This window comes from Pararge aegeria, chromosome 4 (assembly GCF_905163445.1).
Source record: "Pararge aegeria chromosome 4, ilParAegt1.1, whole genome shotgun sequence".
Classification (NCBI taxonomy): Eukaryota; Metazoa; Arthropoda; class Insecta; order Lepidoptera; family Nymphalidae; genus Pararge; species Pararge aegeria.
Window position 1 is genome coordinate 2,771,494 of NC_053183.1, and position 23,647 is coordinate 2,795,140.

At 34.7% G+C, this 23,647-nt stretch overlaps 1 protein-coding gene across 1 annotated transcript in view; it reads right to left on the minus strand.

The window, feature by feature from the left end:
• LOC120637866 overlaps window positions 1-23,647 on the minus strand; it is a 57,229-nt gene that overhangs the window by 4,558 nt on the left and 29,024 nt on the right. The window contains exons 6-28 of the mRNA XM_039909908.1: window positions 20,732-20,917; window positions 19,337-19,589; window positions 15,797-15,973; window positions 15,230-15,388; window positions 14,918-15,136; window positions 14,546-14,659; window positions 13,908-14,118; window positions 12,382-12,535; window positions 12,162-12,267; window positions 9,366-9,521; window positions 8,981-9,148; window positions 8,741-8,909; window positions 7,716-8,329; window positions 7,559-7,629; window positions 7,171-7,277; window positions 6,592-6,730; window positions 5,570-5,729; window positions 5,150-5,268; window positions 4,932-5,031; window positions 3,838-3,910; window positions 2,023-2,151; window positions 1,270-1,401; window positions 605-744 (exon numbers count right to left, since the gene is read on the minus strand). Coding sequence (XP_039765842.1) covers window positions 605-744; window positions 1,270-1,401; window positions 2,023-2,151; window positions 3,838-3,910; window positions 4,932-5,031; window positions 5,150-5,268; window positions 5,570-5,729; window positions 6,592-6,730; window positions 7,171-7,277; window positions 7,559-7,629; window positions 7,716-8,329; window positions 8,741-8,909; window positions 8,981-9,148; window positions 9,366-9,521; window positions 12,162-12,267; window positions 12,382-12,535; window positions 13,908-14,118; window positions 14,546-14,659; window positions 14,918-15,136; window positions 15,230-15,388; window positions 15,797-15,973; window positions 19,337-19,589; window positions 20,732-20,917 — 3,856 coding nt within the window. The remainder of the gene's footprint in view (window positions 1-604; window positions 745-1,269; window positions 1,402-2,022; window positions 2,152-3,837; window positions 3,911-4,931; window positions 5,032-5,149; window positions 5,269-5,569; window positions 5,730-6,591; window positions 6,731-7,170; window positions 7,278-7,558; window positions 7,630-7,715; window positions 8,330-8,740; window positions 8,910-8,980; window positions 9,149-9,365; window positions 9,522-12,161; window positions 12,268-12,381; window positions 12,536-13,907; window positions 14,119-14,545; window positions 14,660-14,917; window positions 15,137-15,229; window positions 15,389-15,796; window positions 15,974-19,336; window positions 19,590-20,731; window positions 20,918-23,647) is intronic.

Here is a 23,647-nt window from a genome sequence, read left to right on the forward strand (position 1 = left end):
AATAATTATAAGCAATAGACTGTCTGACCGTTCACAAATGAGGGCTTACATTTTCTTCTTCGTTGAAGTGATATATGAGTGTCTTTGGAACTAATGATGTAGTATTTTTAGTAACTCAAATTCAAGGTTTTTGAACACTCTTATTACAGCTTCACAACATCGACGCAAAAATGGCCCCAATCAAATTGAAATAAACAAAACAGCATATTATAGCGGTAATAGTTCTGTGGTGGCGTTTAAACTTCAAACAGCTTTGACTATTATTTTGCTCTTATTTTTACTATTTCTACTCTTATTTTAAATTTTTTCAACAGAAGCGAGAACGCAAACGCAAAAGCCTGTATTACTGAATAGGTGACCTGACCAATAAATATTATATTGTGAAGTTGTTTTTGATATAAATATCTCTAGAGACATTCACATCAGCCAACTTAAAAAAGCGGCTGCGCTGGCAAATGTAAAAATTCAAAATTAAATCTACATAGCATATGAATGAATGGATTATAACATCTTTCTAGGATTTATTCTTTTTTAAAAATCCTATGATATTCCTATAGCCGCATTAGATGTTTATAATTAAAAAGATGCTCTCTCTCTCACTCACCCATGCCACTTCCTGTTCCGCCAATATGTCCTTCCCCTGGTCGAGTGCCAGCCGCATTTCCGCACGGGGACTGAGCCGCTCCGGAGACGCTGGGCGAATCTCCTCCCGCGAAGACTCTGGTACTGGTGGTGGCTCTGAAGCTAAAAAATATATGTTAGCCTACAACAAACTTAGCCGGGTGTTTTTTCTTCGTTATCACCATCTCAGGTTGTCATTTAAAATTATTATAAGAGCAACCTGATCTGAGCAATAATAATAGAAGAGATGAGATGAGACCTTCTTACAGGTACTGATTCGGATCCGATACATTAAACTCTCATAGCGTTTCTTTAAAGAAACTTCCTCATCATCAACAGCCTATACCGGTCCGCTGCTGGACTAAAGGCCCATAATCACCACGCTGGACAGACGGATTGGTGATCGCAGTAGATGAAAGCAGTAGTAAAAGTGGACGCTGCTGCCCGTTTTCCGTAATATTCCTTCAGTCGACTCGTACGACACCCGCGGGAAGAGGAGGGTTTATGGCAACTGTATTCTGATCACCACACGGCATACTTACTCATCTTATAGAGTCTTGCACACCTTCAGCAAAATATTTATATGAAGGTAAAATTAACAAGAAGTTTGGTACTTTGTCACCATACGTATACACATGAGGTTTTTACCTGGTGACAGCTGATGTAGGGGTGTGGGGTTGTGGATAGTGGTGCGTTCGAGTGTGGAGGGCGTGCTGGCTGAACTGGCTGAGCCCCGCCGACCGCCGCCAACAGATGCTCGTTCCACACACTCTTTTGAAACTGGTTACAAAAACAAAGTTACTTATAGTTCAAAGCTGAGTATACCAAACTTTGTTAACGTAAAGGTGTAAAAAACTAATTCGGGTTTAATAAAATAATTCTAAAAAGCTTCTTTGAAATTTCAGGGGACGTAAAATACATTCATCTATTTCTGGGTGAAATCTTAACTAGCTGGAATATTTGTATGAAAGCAAAGGAGTATTTTTTTAAATAATAAATTATCTTAGATGATTATTTGGTATTATTCACGTCACAAATATTGAGGTTACTATGCGATGGTAAGGAGTAGAATATTTTTTTAGATATGTTTTTTTTAATTATTTTACTTTGTAATGCTCTAAATCGATAAAATTACTATTATTGTAATAAAAGAAAAAACAGAAATCTCAGTTTCGCATTTTAATATAATATTAGGGTTTCAATGAAATGCGCATCATTCCAAGACAAAAGTTCTTAGTAGGTCCCCGAATTTTATCAAAATAAGTTCAGCAATTCAACCACAAAGAGGAGTGTTGAGCACCAATATAGTTCTTCGGTTCCCAAATGATACCGTCATATAAAATCTTTTTTATTTTGAATCTAAACATTATAATATTGTCACTAGATTTGTGATTTTCATACCAGATTGTAAGGGCATCGAAGGTGCCTCGTTGGTGGGAGTCCGATCTGGACTCAGCTCTGACGCGACGCCACCAGTGTGCTCCTCTCCAAGGCCCTCGGGCTCCGCGTCGCACACACCGTCCTCTGCTTCTGCGGAACAGTCTGCCTTAAGATCACTGACATCAAATTCATTTTCACTTGTTATTTGAGTAGGTATTGCTTGTACGTGTTAATTCGAATCTTCAGATTCTGTTGTAAAAATAAAAGTGAGAAAGGAACCCAAAAAACTGAAATGAATACCGCCTTTTCAATGTTAATGAAGTAACTTCTAGCCTTCTTGCAACTATAATCTATAAAATGAAGCTATCCGTACTCAGTTTAGATAAGTTTTACAAACATCTTAACCAAATCTTCCGCGGTCTCTAAGCCATTCTAATTAACGCAAAAGTTTTTTTTTCTTTTTAGCAACCAATCAAATTATTTTTTTGCATAGAGTAAAATAAAAGAACGAAGAGTAACATATCCCAGGCAAACAAACGGCTCCCACGGAAATTGTAAAAAACCGTGTCGTGGACGTAGAGCACGGGCAACAACCTAGCTTTTATAATCTAGGAGTGTCGATTAAAGAAACTACTTCTTCTGCAACGATGAACCTTCAGTGAGCTAATTATATTTTAAATGTTTAGACTAAACTTTCAGAAATTTAGTGCTAAAATCATAATTTTAATATTGGTCCGATAAAACTTCGATCAATAATAATGAAGAAAAATAATTAATAATCAAGCTATTAAAGATTAGAAACAGTTTGGTTAAATTAACTGTTTTAAATATTTTTGGGTCCCTCCGGTTAAGGTAAAGATAAAGCTGCATATAAAGTACGTGATCATTGAACTTTTGTGTTTTATTACCAAAGTATCTTAATATAATATTATGTACAAAAAGTAGACATTCAAGGTGTTCTTGTGCATCTGTATAACATGCTGGGGTTGAGACAACATGGATTTAAAAGACAAAATTGTATACTGTATCTTTGATAACAAAATTTGCATGCATCGTGCTGTTGTATTGTACTGTTAGTTTGTCGTTTTATTATTTTTAATACGTAAATATTATGTGATATTTTCCTTATTTTTTCCTCACCTTTCACCTTTAGTCAAGAAGTCCACTTTTCTGTCAAAATGTATTTTGTTAGTATTTACATGTTGAGTGTTTGTATCTACCTACTGTGTCTATTATTATTTCTGTATATACATGTTTACTATGATAGCTATTCACTGAGAACTAAAAGGAAAAACCTAAAACTGAACAAAACTAAAATGTTGAAATAATGTTATGCAATGTTTTATTTATTTCGAATTAACAGCTCTTGTAAATTATTTTGTAGTAATTTTATCTGTGTCCTATACAATAACATGTTGTCTTTAGAAATTAACCGCCGAACCGTTCGGGCTAAAATTTCGCACGAAGATAACATTTTCACTTTGTAGTTTACATTTTAGTGCGGAAAAATATTTTAGTTTTGAAAGAAAATAAAATTCTTAGGTTTAGCCAATATTATCACTATATAAACTGTAAAGCATTTTGAATATAATATACATATATGTACTTTATGAATTTAAATGCATATGGCGGAAAATTTTAATACTTTTAAATATTCTCGGACCAAGGTATTCATTTAATAAAAAAACCAAAAACGTGAGTTTGAAATGGTTCTTTGAGCAAGACTTTATTGAACCAAAAAGGCTAAGTTAAAAAAAGCAGTTATTATTGAAATGTAATCCAAATCTATAATTGGCATCTATACAATTAGGAGTAGGAATGATAAGGTGAGTTTACCTGAGACGTTTGCAGAGGGCGGTCGGTGCGGCGCGTCGCAACAATCGTCAGCACCGAGGCCACGCTCGCTGCCCTGCGCCAAGCGCCGCACCAGCGGGCAGTCACAACGTGAGATACAACCTAGCTACTCACTATGCGTACCCTAATGCCAATAAACCCGAGGCAACTCAATTGCTGTTCAAATTGATAAATAAGTTCTAATTTTGTTTTAAAGTAATCCTTCCTTGACAGTGAGTCCTGAATTATTTTGAAATGAAATTTGAAGGTCACCTATAGGCACATTTTGTTACATGAGAGAGAAGAACGATATAGTTTGTATTCAGGTCGATTGTGTTACGATTAACAACAATTGCAACCCTGTGGTAGTTAAAGCAAACATCAGAAAACATTAAGAATAAATGTGTATGAAAGGTAGTAATAACCTTCCAAAAATGTCACTAAGAGTCTACAGAAATGTTATCCTCTGGCCTATCTGTGACATAGTTGTTTTGTCCAAAATTTCAATATTGGCCTACTGTATTACAAGATTTACATAATTTATATTATTGTCTATCGTTCTCAATTTCTTTAATTCATTCTTAGTTCTACTGAAATAAAAGAACCCAACGAGAGTTTGTATTTCACATTAACTGGATCAGGATCATGCAACAACAAACTACTTGCTATGCAAATTGCATTTCACTCTATGGTTTCATGACGCTTACATGCTTTTATACGGTCCATACATTGATAACCATTTAACGTCACATCTACTACAGTAATCAATCAAAGTAAGCTTTCTTGAACACAATAGATTTATAAGCTTGGATTTTCCACCAATAAAAACAAAATTATATTTTAAATCTGTATGCCTTGGTTTTATTTACAAATCTATGCATCAGTTTTTTTTTTGTATAATGTAAGCATCTTTGACTGATCACAACACAAACTTTAAATTATTATTCGGTACATATAAAATTGGTCATTGATATAAGTTTATATTTATGAGTTTCATAGCACACAAGGAATAATTGTATATTTTCATAACATTAAATCATAGGGTCATTATTTGAAAAATGTTAAACGTGATTAATATAAATATTTTTGGTATTCACCTGGTCATCAGAGTTTGTAGGTGTTGGTTTGTTGTCTTCGCTTCCACTATCTGAACCGTCTTCTTCTAATAAAGGTTCTAGTCTTCTTCTAAATACATCTCTGCATTTCAGGAAATAATAATCAACATCAAATTTAGTAAAAGAGTATTTTTTATTCTAAATATAATGAATTTACAAAATTAAAATAATGAGAATTTTGTATTACACGAAATTCTTACCTTGGTAAGAGGGGTCTCAAAGTAGTTGGTCCAGTTATTGTTGGTGCCATAAGAAGTTCATCCATCATCAGTTCCGTATCATCATCGCCAGCGTATGAAGAAGAAGACTTTGTTGGTGACTGCAACGATAAGGTTCTGTTCATTAAGGTTAAACTTATTACAAAAAATAAATGAACATGATCAATGTTATCATTATATGCCAACTATTTTTTTTTTCATTAAATGTAAATCAATTTTTTTTTATCTTATTGCAATTGATCAGATACGCAATCGCTAATGTGGTTAAAAGTCAGGCAGCTATAGCAACCAGATGTCTTACCAGCTTATGTTTACAACGGTGAAATGTGTCAAGTATCAAGAAAATTTTCTTTTTACTTGATAAAAATGGTCATAATATCAATTATTTTTATTTAAGCTTACAGAAAGTGTTCCATGTTCGGAATCTGGTAGATTGTCTGAGAGGTCACCAGATGATGGAGTGCCCCAAGCTTCTTCACCGCTGGCTCCACTACCTTCACCAGTTTCAATTGTACCTTCTTCAGTTCCAATGGCGGATTTCCAGTCACCAACTCCAAGGCACCTATTAAATTCCATTTTATTACATAGTCAAATTCCAGGAAAGTGTCAAACAGCAAAAAATTGACTATCTCAGAAAGACTAAAATCTATTAACTTATACATCGTTACTATTAAATATTACCAGTAACGCTACATTTCAAAAATACTATTCTATAATAAAACTATATGGAAACTTTCGAAATCTTTACAAAACATTGCATTTTTAATTTAAAAAATAGTATATAAAAAAATTCTCTATTATGTATATAACATCTGTTAGTATAATCTAGCGTAAAAGGTTTAATTGCTACTACAATACAATGAAATATATTTCCATTAGTCTTAAAAATTATATCGATTAAAAAGTAAAAGTTAAAGTTGCTAAGAATATTTTTTAATCTAGCAATATCTAGTTATTCTATAGAATTATGTACGACATAAAACATGTAGCATATTTTTTGTCTAAAATAACAATCATCCAAACAAGAACGATGAAACCACATACTCAGCGTTTCTTATCCCATTGTGTTGTTTTCCACCTAATTTAAAGAAATGTCAAAATTATTAGGAACAAGTATTGTTTATAGAATATGTAATAATTTACTTAGGCATCTCACTTATAAATTTATATATATATACTGCAACGATTTTTACAAAAAGATCTATCCAATAATGAAATTCAAAATAAAACCTTTTTCCAATCTTTATTCTGTCAATTAAATCGATTTTGTTCAATAATCAGAAAAGATAAATAAATTTTTTTTTTGATTTCCGATATAAGAATTTACAAAACGTAATTCCTTAGAGTTCCTCAGTTATTACTGCCGGTCAGAAAAAAACTGTTAATACTATCAATAAGGAAATATAAAGGTGTAAAGAACAAACCGTTCTAAAAAGGAAGGTTGCTTATGGGCTATTGAGGTGTTTGGCACGCTTTCCGTGTGGCTAAATATATTCATCTTTTCAACAACAAATGATCCGGCACGCGCTGTCCATCCCATTATACCACCTGCAGCACTAGTTACTAGAAAAATATCAATTTCATTAAAATTCACATTTACACAAAAAAAGTTATTGAATTTCTAGTAAAAGGGAAAGTAAATGATCTAAAACTAACATTTAAAATAAGGCAAAGTGAAACTATAAGTAATTAAAAATTGAAAATAGTCCTTTGTATGTTAGAAGAAGGCAACACAAGCACAGTAAAATATTAATTTGCAATCTTTATTAGCAAACCTCTGCAAGGTAAGGCAACCCTACAAAAGAATAAGAAAAATGGAAAGATAGAATAATGTAAAAAGAGGCTATAGCTAACAATTTCAGCCAGGCAACTTTACGATTAGGAATCGTAAGCGAAAACAAATAGTTGGTATAACATTATAACCCTACAATCAATTAGTACAGTATTGTAAAACTAGAAAGGAGTTTGAATTTAGAAACATGCATGAAATGGTGAAACCCTACCTGTGCTATATGTTTTAGAATTATCTGGCTCCTGTGCTGTCAGTCTTATATTACCATCATCAGTCTCATCGGATGGTAGCCTTTCGAGGCTTGACATTGTGCCATACCTAAAAACAATGCAAATAATTTAGATTATTAGAAACGAAACCCATCCTTAGTACGTATGTTCCGCTACTGTAAGCAGGCCTTTTGTCAAGCGAGTGAGATAGATTTAGAGCTTAGATCTCCATGATGCTCTAACTATTATCAGACGTTAGGCATATTATCCAAGACCAGTGTAGGTATAGAGGTGCTCTACTAGGCACGATGCTTATTTCCTAAGCGGTATTCATCAAACAATATTAAATATAATTTTAATTTTATATAAATAGTATTTTTTGAAACCTACCTTTTTAGTGAAATATAAGGCAAGTCATCTGGGACGTCTGGGGAATCGGGAGATTCATCTACAAGCTCATCCTGAAATGAAAACAAAGTAAACACGTAATGTAAACAACATAACAATTTCCTCAATTATAGTATCAGAATACGTAAATAATACTCACAGTCTTATTAGTCGTATTATAATCAGGAGTTGGTGGTACAATTGCTATATTGGGCACAGGTGATTCGGATTGTATTGAACCAAGACTACCTGGTCTTGAATTTACCTTATTATTTATGCTAGTTGCGGATAGTTCAAAATGTGTCCTTTTAAATGGTTCAACCCTCATAAGATGTGCTGCCGGATTAATAGCAGAAAGACCCATTAACATTAGAGGTCCTAGTTCAGAATCCTCGTCAGATAATACATCATTTGTGTTCGCATTTATATCTTCAAACATTTCAGACTTAATACTTATATCACCATTAATTTTGCTCACAGCCGATATACCCATTCTTGGTGACCTGCGAAGGCCTCTTTCTATTCTGAAGTCATTATCATCGTCGTGGATTGAATCGTCATCTAAAAAGACTGACGATGTTCTAAGGCGAGTTCCAACGTTTTCTCGTTTTGTTATTATATTCATGCCTAATACCTTATTTAACACAGTTTCAGCTTTTTGTCTCGTTCGTTCATCTTTTATTACAGTCGTTGGTGAAGAGTAAGCTGATGGTCTCGTTTTTGATAATGTTATGCTTTCTACACATTTTACCTCGTTTAAGTATTTCTCTTGAGCTATAACACATTGAACTTGGTTAGCTATATTTGAATTAGATGTTCTTAAGTCGTTCGAACTAGAATTAAATACCATTGAGCTACATGTTGTGTGGCTAGTGGACAGAGGACTATTTCTACTACTAGAAGTGGGACTAGGTGATCTAATAGAATGTTCTTTTCTCAGTTCCAAATGGCTCTTTGTGTGACTATGACTTCTTGTGATGCTCGTATTTAAAATCGGTGAATCTGTTTTCAATTCATAGGATTTTGATTTGAGCATTCTTTGACTTTGTTCTATGGAATCAATAACTTTCATTGCAGCCTTAGGGGCATCTTCAGGGCGTATCCTAATAGCACCTTTACGTTCTAAGTGAGAAAAATGTTTTTGTTTACGGTTACCACAGTTTGCACTACAAATGCTAGTGTTACTTTTATTTGAAGCAGAATTTTGAGGCGAAGCTTCAGCTCTTGGCTTAAGAGGTACCGGTGGTTCTTTTTGTGATATTAGTGGACTATTTGGCTTGGACAAACATTTCTTGTGACACTGTCGGCAGACTGGGATAGTATCAACTACAACTGGACTCGTTCGCACAGTAATCTGTAAGAAAAAATCCTTAATGTAACAAAAAAACTGTTACTTTATATTAAAAATTGCATTAAAATACCTACCTGACTACCAGAATTACTACTTTTTGATGGACTTCGGTCATTTTCCTTCTTTTCCACCATATTAACAACAGTACTTTCTTTTTTTTCAGTACTATTTTCAATAAGTTCTGATACTTCTAAAAGGTTTAGTTCTTTTGATCTCTTTCTAAGCTCTTCTACACTCCACATCTATAATAAATTCCATTTTACATCTTTAACTGTATTGCTTTCAAAATAAAAAATGACAGAATACGAAAAGTTAATAAAGAGAGAAAAGATTTTGCATCAAATATTTTCATGCAATAGTGTTTTATTTTAACGAAATTATCGACTTTAGTGCAATTACTTACATTGTCTTCTTTTGAATTGTGAAAGATATTTGTAATTAGCTAAAGGAAAAACTGACCTCCATATCTTGCTCTGGTGGGTCTAATTCCTCAGCCTCAGGCAATTGAGTCATCCATCTCTGCAAATGTAAGGTGGAACCTCGACTTCTGTTACTTCTTGGACCTTCCACAGCACTACCAGCACCAGTTTGTGTTTCCGCTGAGCTGCGACGTGTCTAAAATATTCGTTGCAGTGTAACCAGTATAATTTCTTATTACAAATTTTAAATGAACTTCCTTTGAGTGTTGGTAATTATATTCCTTTTTTTTGTAATAGTTCGTTACATTCTATAGCAACATTTCACAATTATTATAAGTGGATGAAAATAATAACTAAATCGGTGCGTAGAAAGAACCTAAAACAAGTGTGATGGACCCAAAATAATAAATGTTACTGTTGTTAAATTGGTCACTGATTGTTGACTATATTATACACCGTGGTTCGTGTGTGTAATAATTGGTTTACTTTTATGATTTCTATAATTGGTTTTTATTTTTTCGAGAAGTCGTTTAATATAGTATGAAAATAAGACTTAAATGAGGATCAAGTGGATATTAGGTAAATAATCAGATTTTGCATTAATAAGATGTAGACAGCTTGTGCTGTAGAGATCATAAACAAAAGTATTATTCTTGTACTAGTAAATGTACTTACCGTATCGGAGTAACAATAGACTTAACGATAATTTTTCACTCCTTCCTTGATACTATCTATCCAAATTATCTTCTCACGACAGACTTTTTTTTACAAAAGCTTTATTTATCTTATAAAATATGTATTGTGCACGGTAAAAATAATATCCAGAAGTGTAATATGATGTGCGTTACACAGAAAAATGGTAGATAGTTTCAATGTAGATATAAGGATGCGCATTAAAATGTTCCTTCGATAGCGTCGCAAAATAAGGACTTATAATAATATTGAAAAAAATCACCACTGACAAAGTCACTTTATTCACCGATCATTAGAAATTTCTGCTCCGATCTAAACAAAACATCCAAATTTTATAATAAATCGATTACACGTTGAACCCAGAACAATAAGTAAAAGGCTTTCTCAAAATTATCATTATTTTCCTCATTATCTAATAGACTTACTATACACAGCCAAAGACATCGAAAACTATTGATTTCAACTACTAAAAATTTCGCATTAAAATTAATTAGGTCATATACATTTATAAAAATCCCGGACGTAGGTTATGTGAACATTTTACGATGCTAGCGATTATATTAGACGCGCATTTCTATTTCAATTACAATATAGTATGGACATAGTTCAATAATGTGAGCATTAAATTGTTGAAAAAGCAGTAACTACAATATATTACTTAACACAGAAATATAACATCAACTACCATTTTTCTTTGTAACACATTTTATTCTAATGGCAATGCGTTATTTTAAAGAAGCGATGCAGAAACAAAAGTGATTCAGTAAAACTACGATGGGCTATGAAACGGAATTCGCAACTAATCGCCAAATATCCACATGACCTGTACAATTTTGCAAGGTTATGTTATTACAGATACAGAGCTCTTTAGAGTATGTACATCGAAATTATTATTAACAACGTGAATAGACTTGTAAAGAATAAAACTATCATTGCCAGCAAATAGTTAACTGAAGTTAATAGTGTTAAGGCAGAGGCGCTGGAATAATCAACTCTGTATCAATAACTAAAACATCATAAGAAAAGGACGGAAGACTCAAGAAACAACGACGATATTTGAAAAACGATTATCTTGAAATCGAATCCTACGATTGGTACCCTATAGTTACATATTTTGACACTGAATCCTATATTACGGTAAATTGTAAAATATCGGCATACATATTAGAGTTCAAGCGAGTCACGATAACTCAAATGTATAGTATTTTTAGTTCAGTTCTGTTAAATTCCTCGTTTATGTACCCAGTTTTACTCTTGCTTCGGAAGGGCTTTAAACTTACAACTAGATTATATTTATCAATAGCCAAAATACCGAAATTTGAGAATACTGTTAATGTTCCAAAATATGTCTCTCAAAATTTTTGCCACAACCTTAATCTTAATTTCTGAACTAACGTATAAGCAAATTTAACAATCCAACAAAGTTTACACGTTTTGTCCCATATATTTACACATTAAAAAAAAGATAATTCAAGTATGTCTCAAAGTCAAACTTGATTTAAAAGGACCAAAAAGATCCAAGAGGTTTACCATCTCACATACTGTGAGTGTTTTAACTCTTTTCATGACCATAAATCCGGAAATAGTACGCATTTACTAAATCCGGATCTGACTCCGCGGATCAAAGCTCTAGATAGGCTGGAGGAGTTGGTCTCTCTGGAAGTGCAACACGAGGTAGTAGAGGATCTTCGGGTAGAAATATACGTTCTTCAACCGCATGTTTATAAGAGGGATCAATATCTAAATCGGCCAAAGCTAGATCTGCTTCAAAGGATTCCCATCGGCAAGGTGTCATTTCTGAATAATCTTCAGCTCCATCTGGAGTGAGCTGAGCGCTAGGCGAAGCATGTTCCTCGTTTCTTTCTATGCTTGACGAGGAGACAAAATGTGAAGAGAATGTTTGAGAATCAGCTGGTGAGAGCTTTGCTGAAGGAGTTTCAGGAGTAGGCGCTGTTCGCCAGACAGTGCTGAGGGGTCCCCGAACAGGTTTAGGTTGTGGGGAAGCGGAATTAGGTCTGACATCGAAACTGACTCGAACTTCTTTTTCTGGACGCTCTTCGACAAGCATATTTAGGTGTGAACGGTAAGAACTTGCCGGCAAAAGGGCAAGGCTCGAGTGCCGTTGTATGCTGGATCCTGATACCTGTCGTTGTTGGGAGTCGAGGGTTGCCAGGCTGAAGGTCAGCTGTGGATCGGGTGAGTCCAGTGGTGATCCGAGTGGTGTTCCTGACATCGTGTGGGCCCGATAACTGGAATCGAAGGAATTTTAAAGGTAAGGATACATTTAAACCTTGGGTTAAAATACAATCAATTCCATTTTTGTAAGCTGATCATGTTTCTTAAGAACAAAAAAATGTACGTACATTTGTCTCTGCAATAAGCTCTGCCAAACAGCCTTCAAGTCAATCGAAGGTGCTCTTAACACTATAGGCCTAGATCGTGCTGGGGTCCGTGGAGCACAAGATACTAATGGACTTTCACCACCAGCTCGACCCAAGATTAGTCGAAATTCAGTCGCTGAAAACACAAAATGAATACATAACAATTAATAATCTCTATTATAATAAAACTGTAACTGGACGATTTCTGTACATTTAATATATTTTGAAAATATTGACCGGGGAATGCTTTATAATCGACACTGAGTCCAAAACAGATTTTTATTTAATTTTTGTCTGTCTGTATGTCTGTCCGGGCATCACGTGAAAACTACTGAACGGATTTAAATAAAATTTGGTATAGTGGTAGCTGATATACCGGGTCAACATATAGGATACTTTTTATCCCGATAAACAATAAGTTGCCTCGGGGGAATGGGATGAAATTTTTAATCAATTTTACTTCATAGCTCCGTTAAATTTCGACCGATTTTTAAAATTCTTTTGTTATTTGAAAGTGTATATACAATATCAGGCAAAGCAGGTTAAAATTAGACTGAACAAGTCTAATTTTAATGAAGATCTGATAAATATTGTCGGAGATAAAAAACATAACTCTTCACAGATAACAGCAAGTCGCGAGGCATATGGGACAATGATCGAATGCATGCGTATCATTCTACTAAATACTAATATTATAAATGCGAAACAAATAAAGTAATTTAAATCTTAAGTTTGATTATATACCTGCAAATTTATTTTTTAAATATTCAAATTGAACCTATCGCTTAGAAGTTACGACGGGTATAGAATACGGCATAATACGGCACACGTACGGCCGCGAATAACATAAATATTAATAGTTTGGAAATAAAACAAGTCCAACTGGTAGGTAGCGCTGCAATTAGTTTCTAGGTTTTTTTAAGATATTAAAAGAATTTGGTGTCGTCGAAGTTGCGCGGGTCAGCTAGTATAATATAAAATACAGATATACTACCAAAATACACACATCTAGCCCCAAAGCAAGCGTAGCTTATGTAATGGGTACTAAGATGACTGGTGAATATATTAATGAAAATATACATGAATACTTATAATATATATATTATACAAAAAACACACAGAAATGTTTTTGAGTGTCTACTCAAAAACATTTCTGTTCATCACACAAATATTTTTCAGTTGTGGGTATTGAAACCACGGCCTTGACTTTTATCTTTCAGTTTTTATTTATTTAAATGTGACAAGGTTTTATATTGCATAAATAAAGATAGGAGAACATTTTAAGAATAAGCAAAACAATCCAAAGTCGATGAATATAAATCAGCCAGAAGAAAGACAGAGAGGTTGAATCGATCAGACTTTGACGACTTCTCTGGCGGCTGGCGCAGTGCTTACCACACTGGTCTTACAAATGGGAGGTTCTGAGATCGATGCAATTTGAGTATTAATAATTGCTACATCCATCCATCGTACATTAGCTAACCTCTGTAATAACAAAAAAACTTTACCTTTTTTTCTAACATTGAACTGAGCTTCTGAAACAGTCCCCAATGCTACAGGCTCCTCTGTCACAAATAGTACTCGGTCCCTTGACACAGTGGCAAAAAGCAGCAGGTCTGAGAATAGTAACGCCCAATATGGTCGAATTGTTCTTCCTTCGACTCTGGAGAGCTCTCCTCCAAAGATCCATTGCCTCCCTGCCGTGCTTAAGACGAATGGCTAGAAAGTAAAATGGCAATGCTAACTATTACAAAATTGAAAGGATTCTTTTAAGCCTTACATTTAGGTCTGGTTAGTTAAATATGGAAATCCTTTATTTCTAGTAGACTATATGTATAAGCACTTTTGAAACGTAAAGTCAGTGTTGTGACTCTAACACTGGTTCGAAAGGCAGATTATGTCAAGCAGAAGCCGGCTGAAAGCTCAGCAGATCGCTCTCGTTAAACAATATTTTTATCTTGAGAGAGCGGAGCGGCCTACTTCCAAGCAGCCTTTTCGTTACAGATGACAGGTAAGATCTTTAGTAGGCGGCATTAGTCAAATGCAAACAGAAAACAAAACACTTGACAGTTTTGTCTTTGCCTATTTAAATTTAAATTATAAAAAAGAAACGGAAGACTATAAAGGCTGATGTTCTGATACTTACCTTACATCTAGTGAACACTAGTCGACTCTCAAGGTCGGCAACAGATAATAATGGCTTTCCATCTCCAGCAAGCCCCATCAAACCTGATCCCGCTGTGACATCTTGGTAACCAGACTGAAATAGGTTGAAAAGTTTTTACCATGAATTTTGACTATTCTATAAAATTAGTTCTCTCGCTGAAAAATGGCGCAAATTGAAAAAACTTTTGGAAACACAAAAACTAACATAGGTTGCTGATTTCAGAAGAATTTGTTTGTATTGCAGTAATGAAAAAGAGATAATTCAGATGATAAACGACTTTTCTCTTGGATGCGAAGCCAAATTCCAGTTTTGGTTTTACTAACCTGAACAAAGTTTACAAATACTTTTTACCTGCAACTGCTCCACAATAACTTGAAGTTGCTTCTTCTCAAGCTGATCATAAGGCCCTGACCCATTACAACCAACTGCTGCTCTCATTAATCTGAGCAGTTCTCGAAACTGCTCAAGTGGTTTGTGAACTAATGATGTTATATCTGGCCTTCTTCTCGGTATTGGTGGACTTGTGCAAAACCTTGAAAATGCACCGCTGGGGTCTTTTGATTTTTTTACCTGTTTCAAAATGTTTTGTTATAATTGTGTAGTACACCAAAATAAACCTTGTTTGTAGCAAGATTAAAAAGGTTATTTAATAAAATTACTTACCAATACACAATCGGCTCTTTTTAGTCCTAGGCAATATTTCTTATAGAGACTAAGGAACACAGAAGCCTTTTGTAAATACACGGCAACAACCGTTGACGTCTGTATTTCACCGTCATCTTGAACTATTTGGTCCAAGATATCCTCTGATAGCCTGAATATCTGTAATTTATTCGTTTCTTAGTAGAATAAATATATAAAGAATATATACTTGTTTTATTTATATCATTTCTTTCTCAGTGCTCTTAAGTTTTTAACGTAAACTAACAAGAAGTTAAGTAATTTCATCATCATCATCTTCAGCATTTTAATGTCCCACAGCTGAGAATCGGCCTCTATTCTCATAGAAGAGCTAAGAGTACAGTCCCGTACACTGATTCGTTTTTGTGGGCATATCAAGATATTGCCTTGAAAATGTATCCTTTCATATGAAAGAACTGAATAATTTTGGAAGAGGATGAAAGAAAATAGTACATCAGCCTTGTAAAGAAAGTAACTTTACAATATTATAATATCCGAATAATAGAAAAGAAAGGTAACTAGACTGTACCTACTGTTATTGTTACTTACCTCTTCTATATTTTGAAACAGTAATTGGTGATCGCTTGGAGCAATGAGGTCCGCTCTTTCAGCTAGAGGTGAAACGAACCGAACGAGGCCAAATTGAAGGCAGGTTGAGTAATGCTGTTCTCTTGCCACCAAGGCTAGAATTGCCCGCTTTCTCACATCTGTTGATAGGCCTGTGGTCTGCGGAAATTCCAGGAAGATAATTTACCACTAAGTACAGAAGGTATATAATAATAGGTTAGGGAAAAAGTCTTTTCGCATTATAGTATGTATGAACTTGTTATAAAATCTCTTTGGCTATACTATTTGTATCTGGCTGGTTTTTGTATCATTAAAAGTTTAAATTTTAAAGAAAATAATTCCATATTTAAATTAGGAAAATACGTGATTTTTATTTGTTTTTCGTACTGTGAAGATGAGTAAATCTAATGAAGAAATCGATACATTTTAAAATAAGATACAACAAAAAAGGTAAATATGCAAAGCAAAAAAGCCGCGAAAAAAATAATGTTTATGGACCTCTAGGGCAGTGTCTGTGAGTAGCACAAATTTGGTTTAAGCGTTTTAAATCCGGAAATTTTGATGTCAAAATTGCCCCTCGCTCTGGTCGCCCTATTACGGATAAAATGGATGACATTTTTGAAAAAGTGGAGCAAGATCGGCATATCAGTAGTCAACGTAACTGAAGAACTGTGAATAGACCACAAAACAGATTTAGCGCATTTAAAGAAAACTAACGTGCGAGAAAGGTCGTGGCGGCTCAGGCTTTACAGACTGTGGCGAAACCCTGGTTAACTCCCAACAGGATTCTGTGTGTGTGGTGGGATTTGAAGGGCGTTATTCATTATGAGCTGTTACCACCAAGCAGGACCATCGATTCTGAACTCTACTGCGAACAACTGATGAGATTAAAGCAAGAAGTTAAGAGAAAGCGGCCGGAATTAATCAACAGAAGGGGTGTGGTTTTTCATTATTATAACGCTAGACCATCTTTAGCCTCTCAGCAAAAATTTAGAGAGTTTGGCTAAGGGGTGTTAATGCATCCGCCGTATAGTCCTAACTTGCACCTTCAGATTTCCACCTGTTTCGGTCTCTTCAGAATTATTTAGGCATTGTCAGGTTAACATCACGAGAGTACTGTCAAAACTGCTTGTCGCGGTTTTTTGATCAGAAGCCCCAAAATTACTATAGCAATGGGATTATGTCCCTACCTACAGGATGGCAAAAATTTGTCGAACAAAATGGTACCTACATACATAAATGCATGGTTAAAAGTATAACATAGTTAAAAGTATAAAACTATATTAAAAAATTAAAAATCTTAAAAAATGTGAAGACACTTTTTCCCCAACCTAATACATAAAAACTAGCTGCTACTCGCATTCTCCGTCTGCGTTTATTACATTTTTGAACAGATTTCGAAGGAACCATTTTTTTTCCTGGAATAAAAAGTAGTAACCTCTATGCCAAAAATCTAGTTGATTGATTAAGCAATCAGGTTAGGGCGTAACAGTTAAGGACAAACAAACAAACATACATACATACAACCAAACTTTCACATTTATAATATAGGATCAAAGAATACAAGGCTCTCAGCCTGTGATCGAATGCTTCCTTAATTGAAATATTAAATTGACAATTTATTTTTGGATATCTGGTGTACGCTTTTTGGTTCTAATTTAAAAAGTCATCGATGTTAAAGAAGGATTAAAGGTATTTAGATCTATACCTGTTGTTGACTGCGCGTCCTTCGACTTTAGCCGCGTTTCTATAGGGAAGCTTTAGTTTTGTAATTACTACGATATTTCGGTGCTCGCGTTAGAGCCTCTGGGACCCAACCAAGTCGACCAATTTCGGGTCAAGTCACAAAAGTTGGTCGAAATAAGAATACATAACGAGATAATGTGTTTATTTAGTGAAAGTTATTATATTTATCAACCCATCATAGGTGCACTACCGGGTATCAGTGTGCTCTAAGAATTAGAACGGCTTAAGCTGCAGTCTACCATGCTAACCAAGTGTGGAATTACTTCACACATCTTTGTGAACATTTTAGTAATCTCTCAGGCATCCAAGTTTCGTCTCGATGTTTTCCATCACCGTTTATAAAGCAAGTGATATTTAAATTGCTTACATTGAAACGCACATAACTTCGAATTTTAGTGGCCAATTACAGTTGTACATGCCGGGGTCGAACTCGGTCTAAACAAAAGTAAAGCTGAAGCCACCCACTAGGCTCCGCAACGCTTCCTTAATTGAAATATTAAGTTGAAAACTTATTTTTGGATATCTGGTGTACGCTTTTTGATTCTAATTTAAAATGTTATTGATGTTATAGATATGCGTGTTAACATAAATGGACTGATTTAGTGCGCGCAGCTCTAACTACTCGCTGTTTAGTGTACAAACTTATAAATAAAAAGGTGCCATGGATGAAAGTGAATAAACAAGACAAAATAAAAATAAAAACAACAAAATAATTGTAAGCAATAAATTTATTTGCGCTTAATATTAAGAAACATTAATTAGAAAAAAGAAACGAAATAATCATAACAGGAACCAAAATTTTTTTTCGAATTACGAAAATAATATAAGTTAAGACACAATTTAAAAATGTGATTTATACAAAATAAACAAAATACTACAAAAAAACATAAATCTAAATCTAAAAAAGACAATACTACACGAAAATCAAAATAACACACGACGGGCTATGAAAAATAAATAAAAAAATGTTAACAAAATAAATATTAACAAAAACAGCAATCTTAAACGTAACGATTCCCCTTTAATTCATAAATTGCTATATATTGATCATAATAATTGCTATATATTGATAAAATAATCAAGGTTATAGTTATTATAACTTTTTGTTATAAATTAAAATCATTTAGCATTAAAACACTCTGTGATAAAATTAAAATTCTGTACAAGCATGAAGAAAAACTAAATTAAGCAAATAAGTGGAATGTATTGTGAAGTCTAGTAATTGATATCTACAAAAATATAACAATAGCCATTAAAATACTGTACAGAGTTGTAACAGATGAGAAAAATATAAAACAAACACACTCTTAAAACTAAAGATAAATACTACGCTATTGAGCTGAAAACTAATCATAAATACTACGCTATGGATGAATTCCATTCTACGACAAAACATCAAACTACTCGTACATCAACACTAGCACCAGTTTTCTAAATAATTCGAATTTTGACCATAAGTTTCCAAAATCTTTACAAAATTTCAATAGATGACTAGTATGAATTTATTTCCTAAGTTAATTGGTTGGGCTGAGAAACAGATTTATAAACGAAAGTTTTATAAATAAATCCGGAGGAAGAAATAAAGTTAGTTGAACCTCACAACATATATCATTGAGGTAACGTTTAAATTTAAAGTTACCCAATACTAAGCATTCTTTTGCATCCAAAAGAGATAAGATAATCAGTAGAAGTTTTGTATCAAATCTAATCTCGTCCCACCAGCAATGAAAAATTTTGAGAGCCAAGACTAAACTAAACAATGATGCCGTTACCGACCTCTTTTGAAAATGTAACTTGGGGCAGGTGTAGCTTGCGTCTATCCAGTGACTGACTGGTAGAAGAACATGCCGTTGGTGGTCTGGCAGCCGCTGCAGGGGAGGCTAAAGCCGCAGCCCTTGGAGATCTAGGAGCTGGAGGTGGCGTAGATTCCGGAGCTGGTATTGTGACTTGAGCTAATCGTGGCTTAGCTCCAACCCCGTTCTGTGGTACGCGTCTAAAGGTCTCTAAACTCAGGGTCTGTCCAGCCGATCTAGAATTGAAAAATGGTAAAATTAATAAAATCATTTTCTCTGATAAAAACTTCTCTAATGAAACCATTCTCCATTATCATCATTGCAGCCTCGAGTCGCTTGCATTCAGCGGCTTCATGCAAAAGAGGTAGTGTTCTAATAAATATTTGAAATTGCTTAGACAAGACAAAGGAAGTGAACCGCCTTATCCAACTCGGATGGGCAGCATAAGAGAAACTTAGTTGCATTTTTTCGTACCAAATCCCTCAGTGCCTGAAGATCAAAGTCTTCGCATCTGCGTGTTGACAGTGATGACCTATGGCTCCGAAACATGGCGGCTGACTATGTGCCTCATAGAATTGCTCAGAGACCTATGCCCAGCAGTTGACGTGTATCGGTTGATATAATGATGATGTTGAGACAAATGGCGTGGGCTGGTTTAATGGCTACAGCACTGTGATGATCAGCATAGTAATTATTAGGATAATTTTGTTTGAATAATCAAACATATTGCTACAAGTGGCACAACACTAGTATCCCTACAAAAGACTTACGTTCAGATTTTGGTCAAAATGATGATGATCATGATAATGTATTAATAATATTGATGTTTTTATTGTTGAAAATGATACACCAACTTATTGACTATCTATCTATAAAAGAGAAAGTGTGTGGGTATGTTCCGTATAGGCTCCGAAACGGCTGGACCGATTTCAATGAAACTTTCAGAGAAAGTACCTGATTGATTGACCTGGCGAGTAATCCTGTAAAGTTTGGTGACGATCGGAGCACTTCTATTTTTCAACTGTCAAATACAGCTTTTATTTACTATGATGATATTCTATTGTTGGATGTACATGGGTGTAGATAATGATCTTCACCCGCTCGAGAAGAGAATAGAAGAGAATGAATACGGAGAGAAATAAATGATTTAATATATTATGAGACTTAAATTAAAAATTTAATGATGTAAGTTTATTGTTTAAATAAAACAAAGCAAAATCTAGCCCGGGCTGGGTACGCTAGTTGATTTATAAAGTACGATGCGTAGAAACCAATTTTGTATGGATTTATAAAAATACCATACCTCTTGCAGGATAGCAGGCTTCCATTTAAAACGCCTGTCATGAAATACACAAAAAAAATCAAATAATTTACTTACTTGACAAGATTGCGGACCTCTTCCTCTGAAGCTGTGACTACATTTTTGTTGCCTACAAACACAATGTAGTCACCGGCCCGAAGACCCGCCTTTTCTGCTGACCCACCAGCCGCTACTCTTTCCACTTTAGGAGGACGAGTCCAGACCACCGTGAAACCAAAACCTCCGCTCATTGCTCGTACTAATCTGTAGAGAGTAATATTAATTTAAGTTATTTGGTATTATAATATAAGACAAACCAACACCAGATTTTACTGCTATTCTATCATCGCGCTATTTTATATAATAATATAATATAATATACGAGTACATACCGTGCCAGTGTGCAATTTAGATTATTTAAGAACATATTTGTGACTTATACAGTATTTATGGTTCGATACAGAACAGGTAATAACTACAGGAAATATAATTAACACGTTAAACGCCAAGTAATAAATGCAAATCTTTCTAAACAGGCCATGTCAGACAATGTTGACCGGCACTTGTATGTCTCGTTCGGGCCGTGGGGGACAATGCTGTCCGACGGTCAGAGCTATTTTCAAACTTCTCCTTTGAGCCGCCGGGCATTAGTTTTATGATGTTTTGTATATAGCATGACCCGCGCGGCTCCACAGAACAATGTGGATATCGCAGCACTCAAAGATTTTAATTTCTTATTGAAAATTTTTGCCACTTTCTACATAGATTTTTTTCCAACTCTAGTGTAGTCCAACAAATTGTTTACTGGATGTATTATGATTAATAAATTATTGAAATGGAATACCTATAGGGTTGGTAAATTACGTAATACAGGAATAACCAATTAAATTGAGCTTTTATTTAAAATTATATAAAATATCTTAAGACTATTAACTAACTAAAAAATATGAGATCGTTCTGAGACCATTCTTGTTTTAAATCACATTCATAAAATATTACTAAAATTTATAGTAGAGATACATTATTAAAAAGTAAAAAAAAATGAATTGCTTTCAATATTTTAAGCGAAACGATGGGCTTTATTAAAGCAATCCAAACACAAAAATGGTTTGTTTGGACAATCGTCACAAAACGTTTGAACTTTTTTTACTTTGTTTTTAGCCTGTTTTCTTCCTTGACTCTGTACAATGTTCTTATAACACTGAGAGCATGATCTCCTAACAATTGAACTCTTCCCTTCTTTCTTCACCAGTTTGTGTTTCAACCTCTTAGGTCTTTCATCCTGAATTTCTTTTATATTTGTTTGCATACAAAAAGATTCCACAATACTTTTTCTAAAGTTACTTATAGGGATCTTTTTATTTGTAACTTTTTGATACAAAATATAGGCGTTGACCAATGAAGTATTGAGCAATAAATTAATGGCAAGCTTCTTGTGCCACTTAAGAGATTTTCTCAAAGGTGTTGAATAAGCAGCCAATTGATCAGCCAAATCAACTGCCCCTTTTACTTTATTATAGTCCACAACAATTTTTGGTTTTGAAACAATTTTGTCACGTTTATTAACATCGTGAAATTGTATTGAATGCTTCGTGGATAGCACATATACGTCACGCTTGTCCTTCCATTTCATCATGGTTATGCCATCAAAGCTCTCGGCTGCAGCAAACTCGCCTTTTCTGAGTTTAGCTGTAACAACATCTTTAGGCAACTTTCTTCTATTTTTGCGAATGGTGCCTACCAGGTGCGTTTCTTGGTCTATTAGCTGTCGTGCCAAATCTACGCTTGTATACCAGTTGTCCGTATAAAGAGTATGTCCTTTATTCAACAAATCTCCGCACAAAGACATAACAACATTTGTCGGTGTATTATTAGTCTCGTCATTTTTACCTGCGTAAATGCTTACTTTATAGGTATACCCCGGAATTGTGCATAGTTTAAACTCCTTTATGCCATACTTATGACGCTTTTGTTTATTATATTGACGAAATATTATCCTTCCACGGAATGGCACCATGCTTTCATCGATACAGATGTCTTCAGTAGGTGTATAATTTTTTTTAAAATTAGAGTTTAGATTTTCGATTAGCTGGCGAACTCGATGCAATCGATCTTCTTTGTTATGGTCGTCATTGTCAGAAAAATGAAGCATTTGCAAAAGCAATTCAAAACGGTTGCGAGACATCACAGTTCTCGAAAACGGGTGCCCGGTTATTTTGTCTTTTGACCAATAATCCGCCAATTTGACAAGCTTCACCAAACCCATAAATAAAATCAAGCCAAAAAATTGCTTCATCTCTGTCAAGTTGGTAGGATGCCACTTTCTAATACGTGCACTGGGAGTAGCTTCAGGCATATTCGTTATTTTAGCAATAGCATAGCAGTTAGTGTGATTCACTATTTGTTGAAGTATATCGTCGGTTAGAAACAGCGAATAAAAATCTACGGGTGACTTATTAGACATTGATAATTTGACGTGCAACGGAGCACCCGAAATTTCGGTGAAAGGAATAATCTTGCGTTGGTTACCTTTTGGTTCAGTCCAAACATTCGTTGATGGTGTACTTCCTGAAGTATCTGGACCAACTGCCTCATTTTCGCTGATCTCACTATCCGATTGAATTATACGACGCCTCTTTTTTTTTGTGGGTAATATTTGATAGTCATCTTCATCCTCTGAACTCAGTTGAAAACTATTGTTTAGCAATGATATTTCGATATCATTAAGTTGTGTCAAAATGTCCTCTGTGATTTCAAAACCATCATCGTCAAAGTCAGCCATTATAATGCAAGTAATTAGCGAATTTCTTTGATGCGTAGGTATTACGGGTTGGCGGGAAAAACACAGCTCTAACCTAGAGCGGGTAACGTATCGTCCTGCGAAATGCTTGCGAAGCACTAAAGGGGAGCGGGAGGATAGCGAATTGCGCGTACGGCTGAGTGGTGGGAGCGGGACGGAAGGGTAGTGCGGGCGGAGTACTTCTCGGCCAGCAA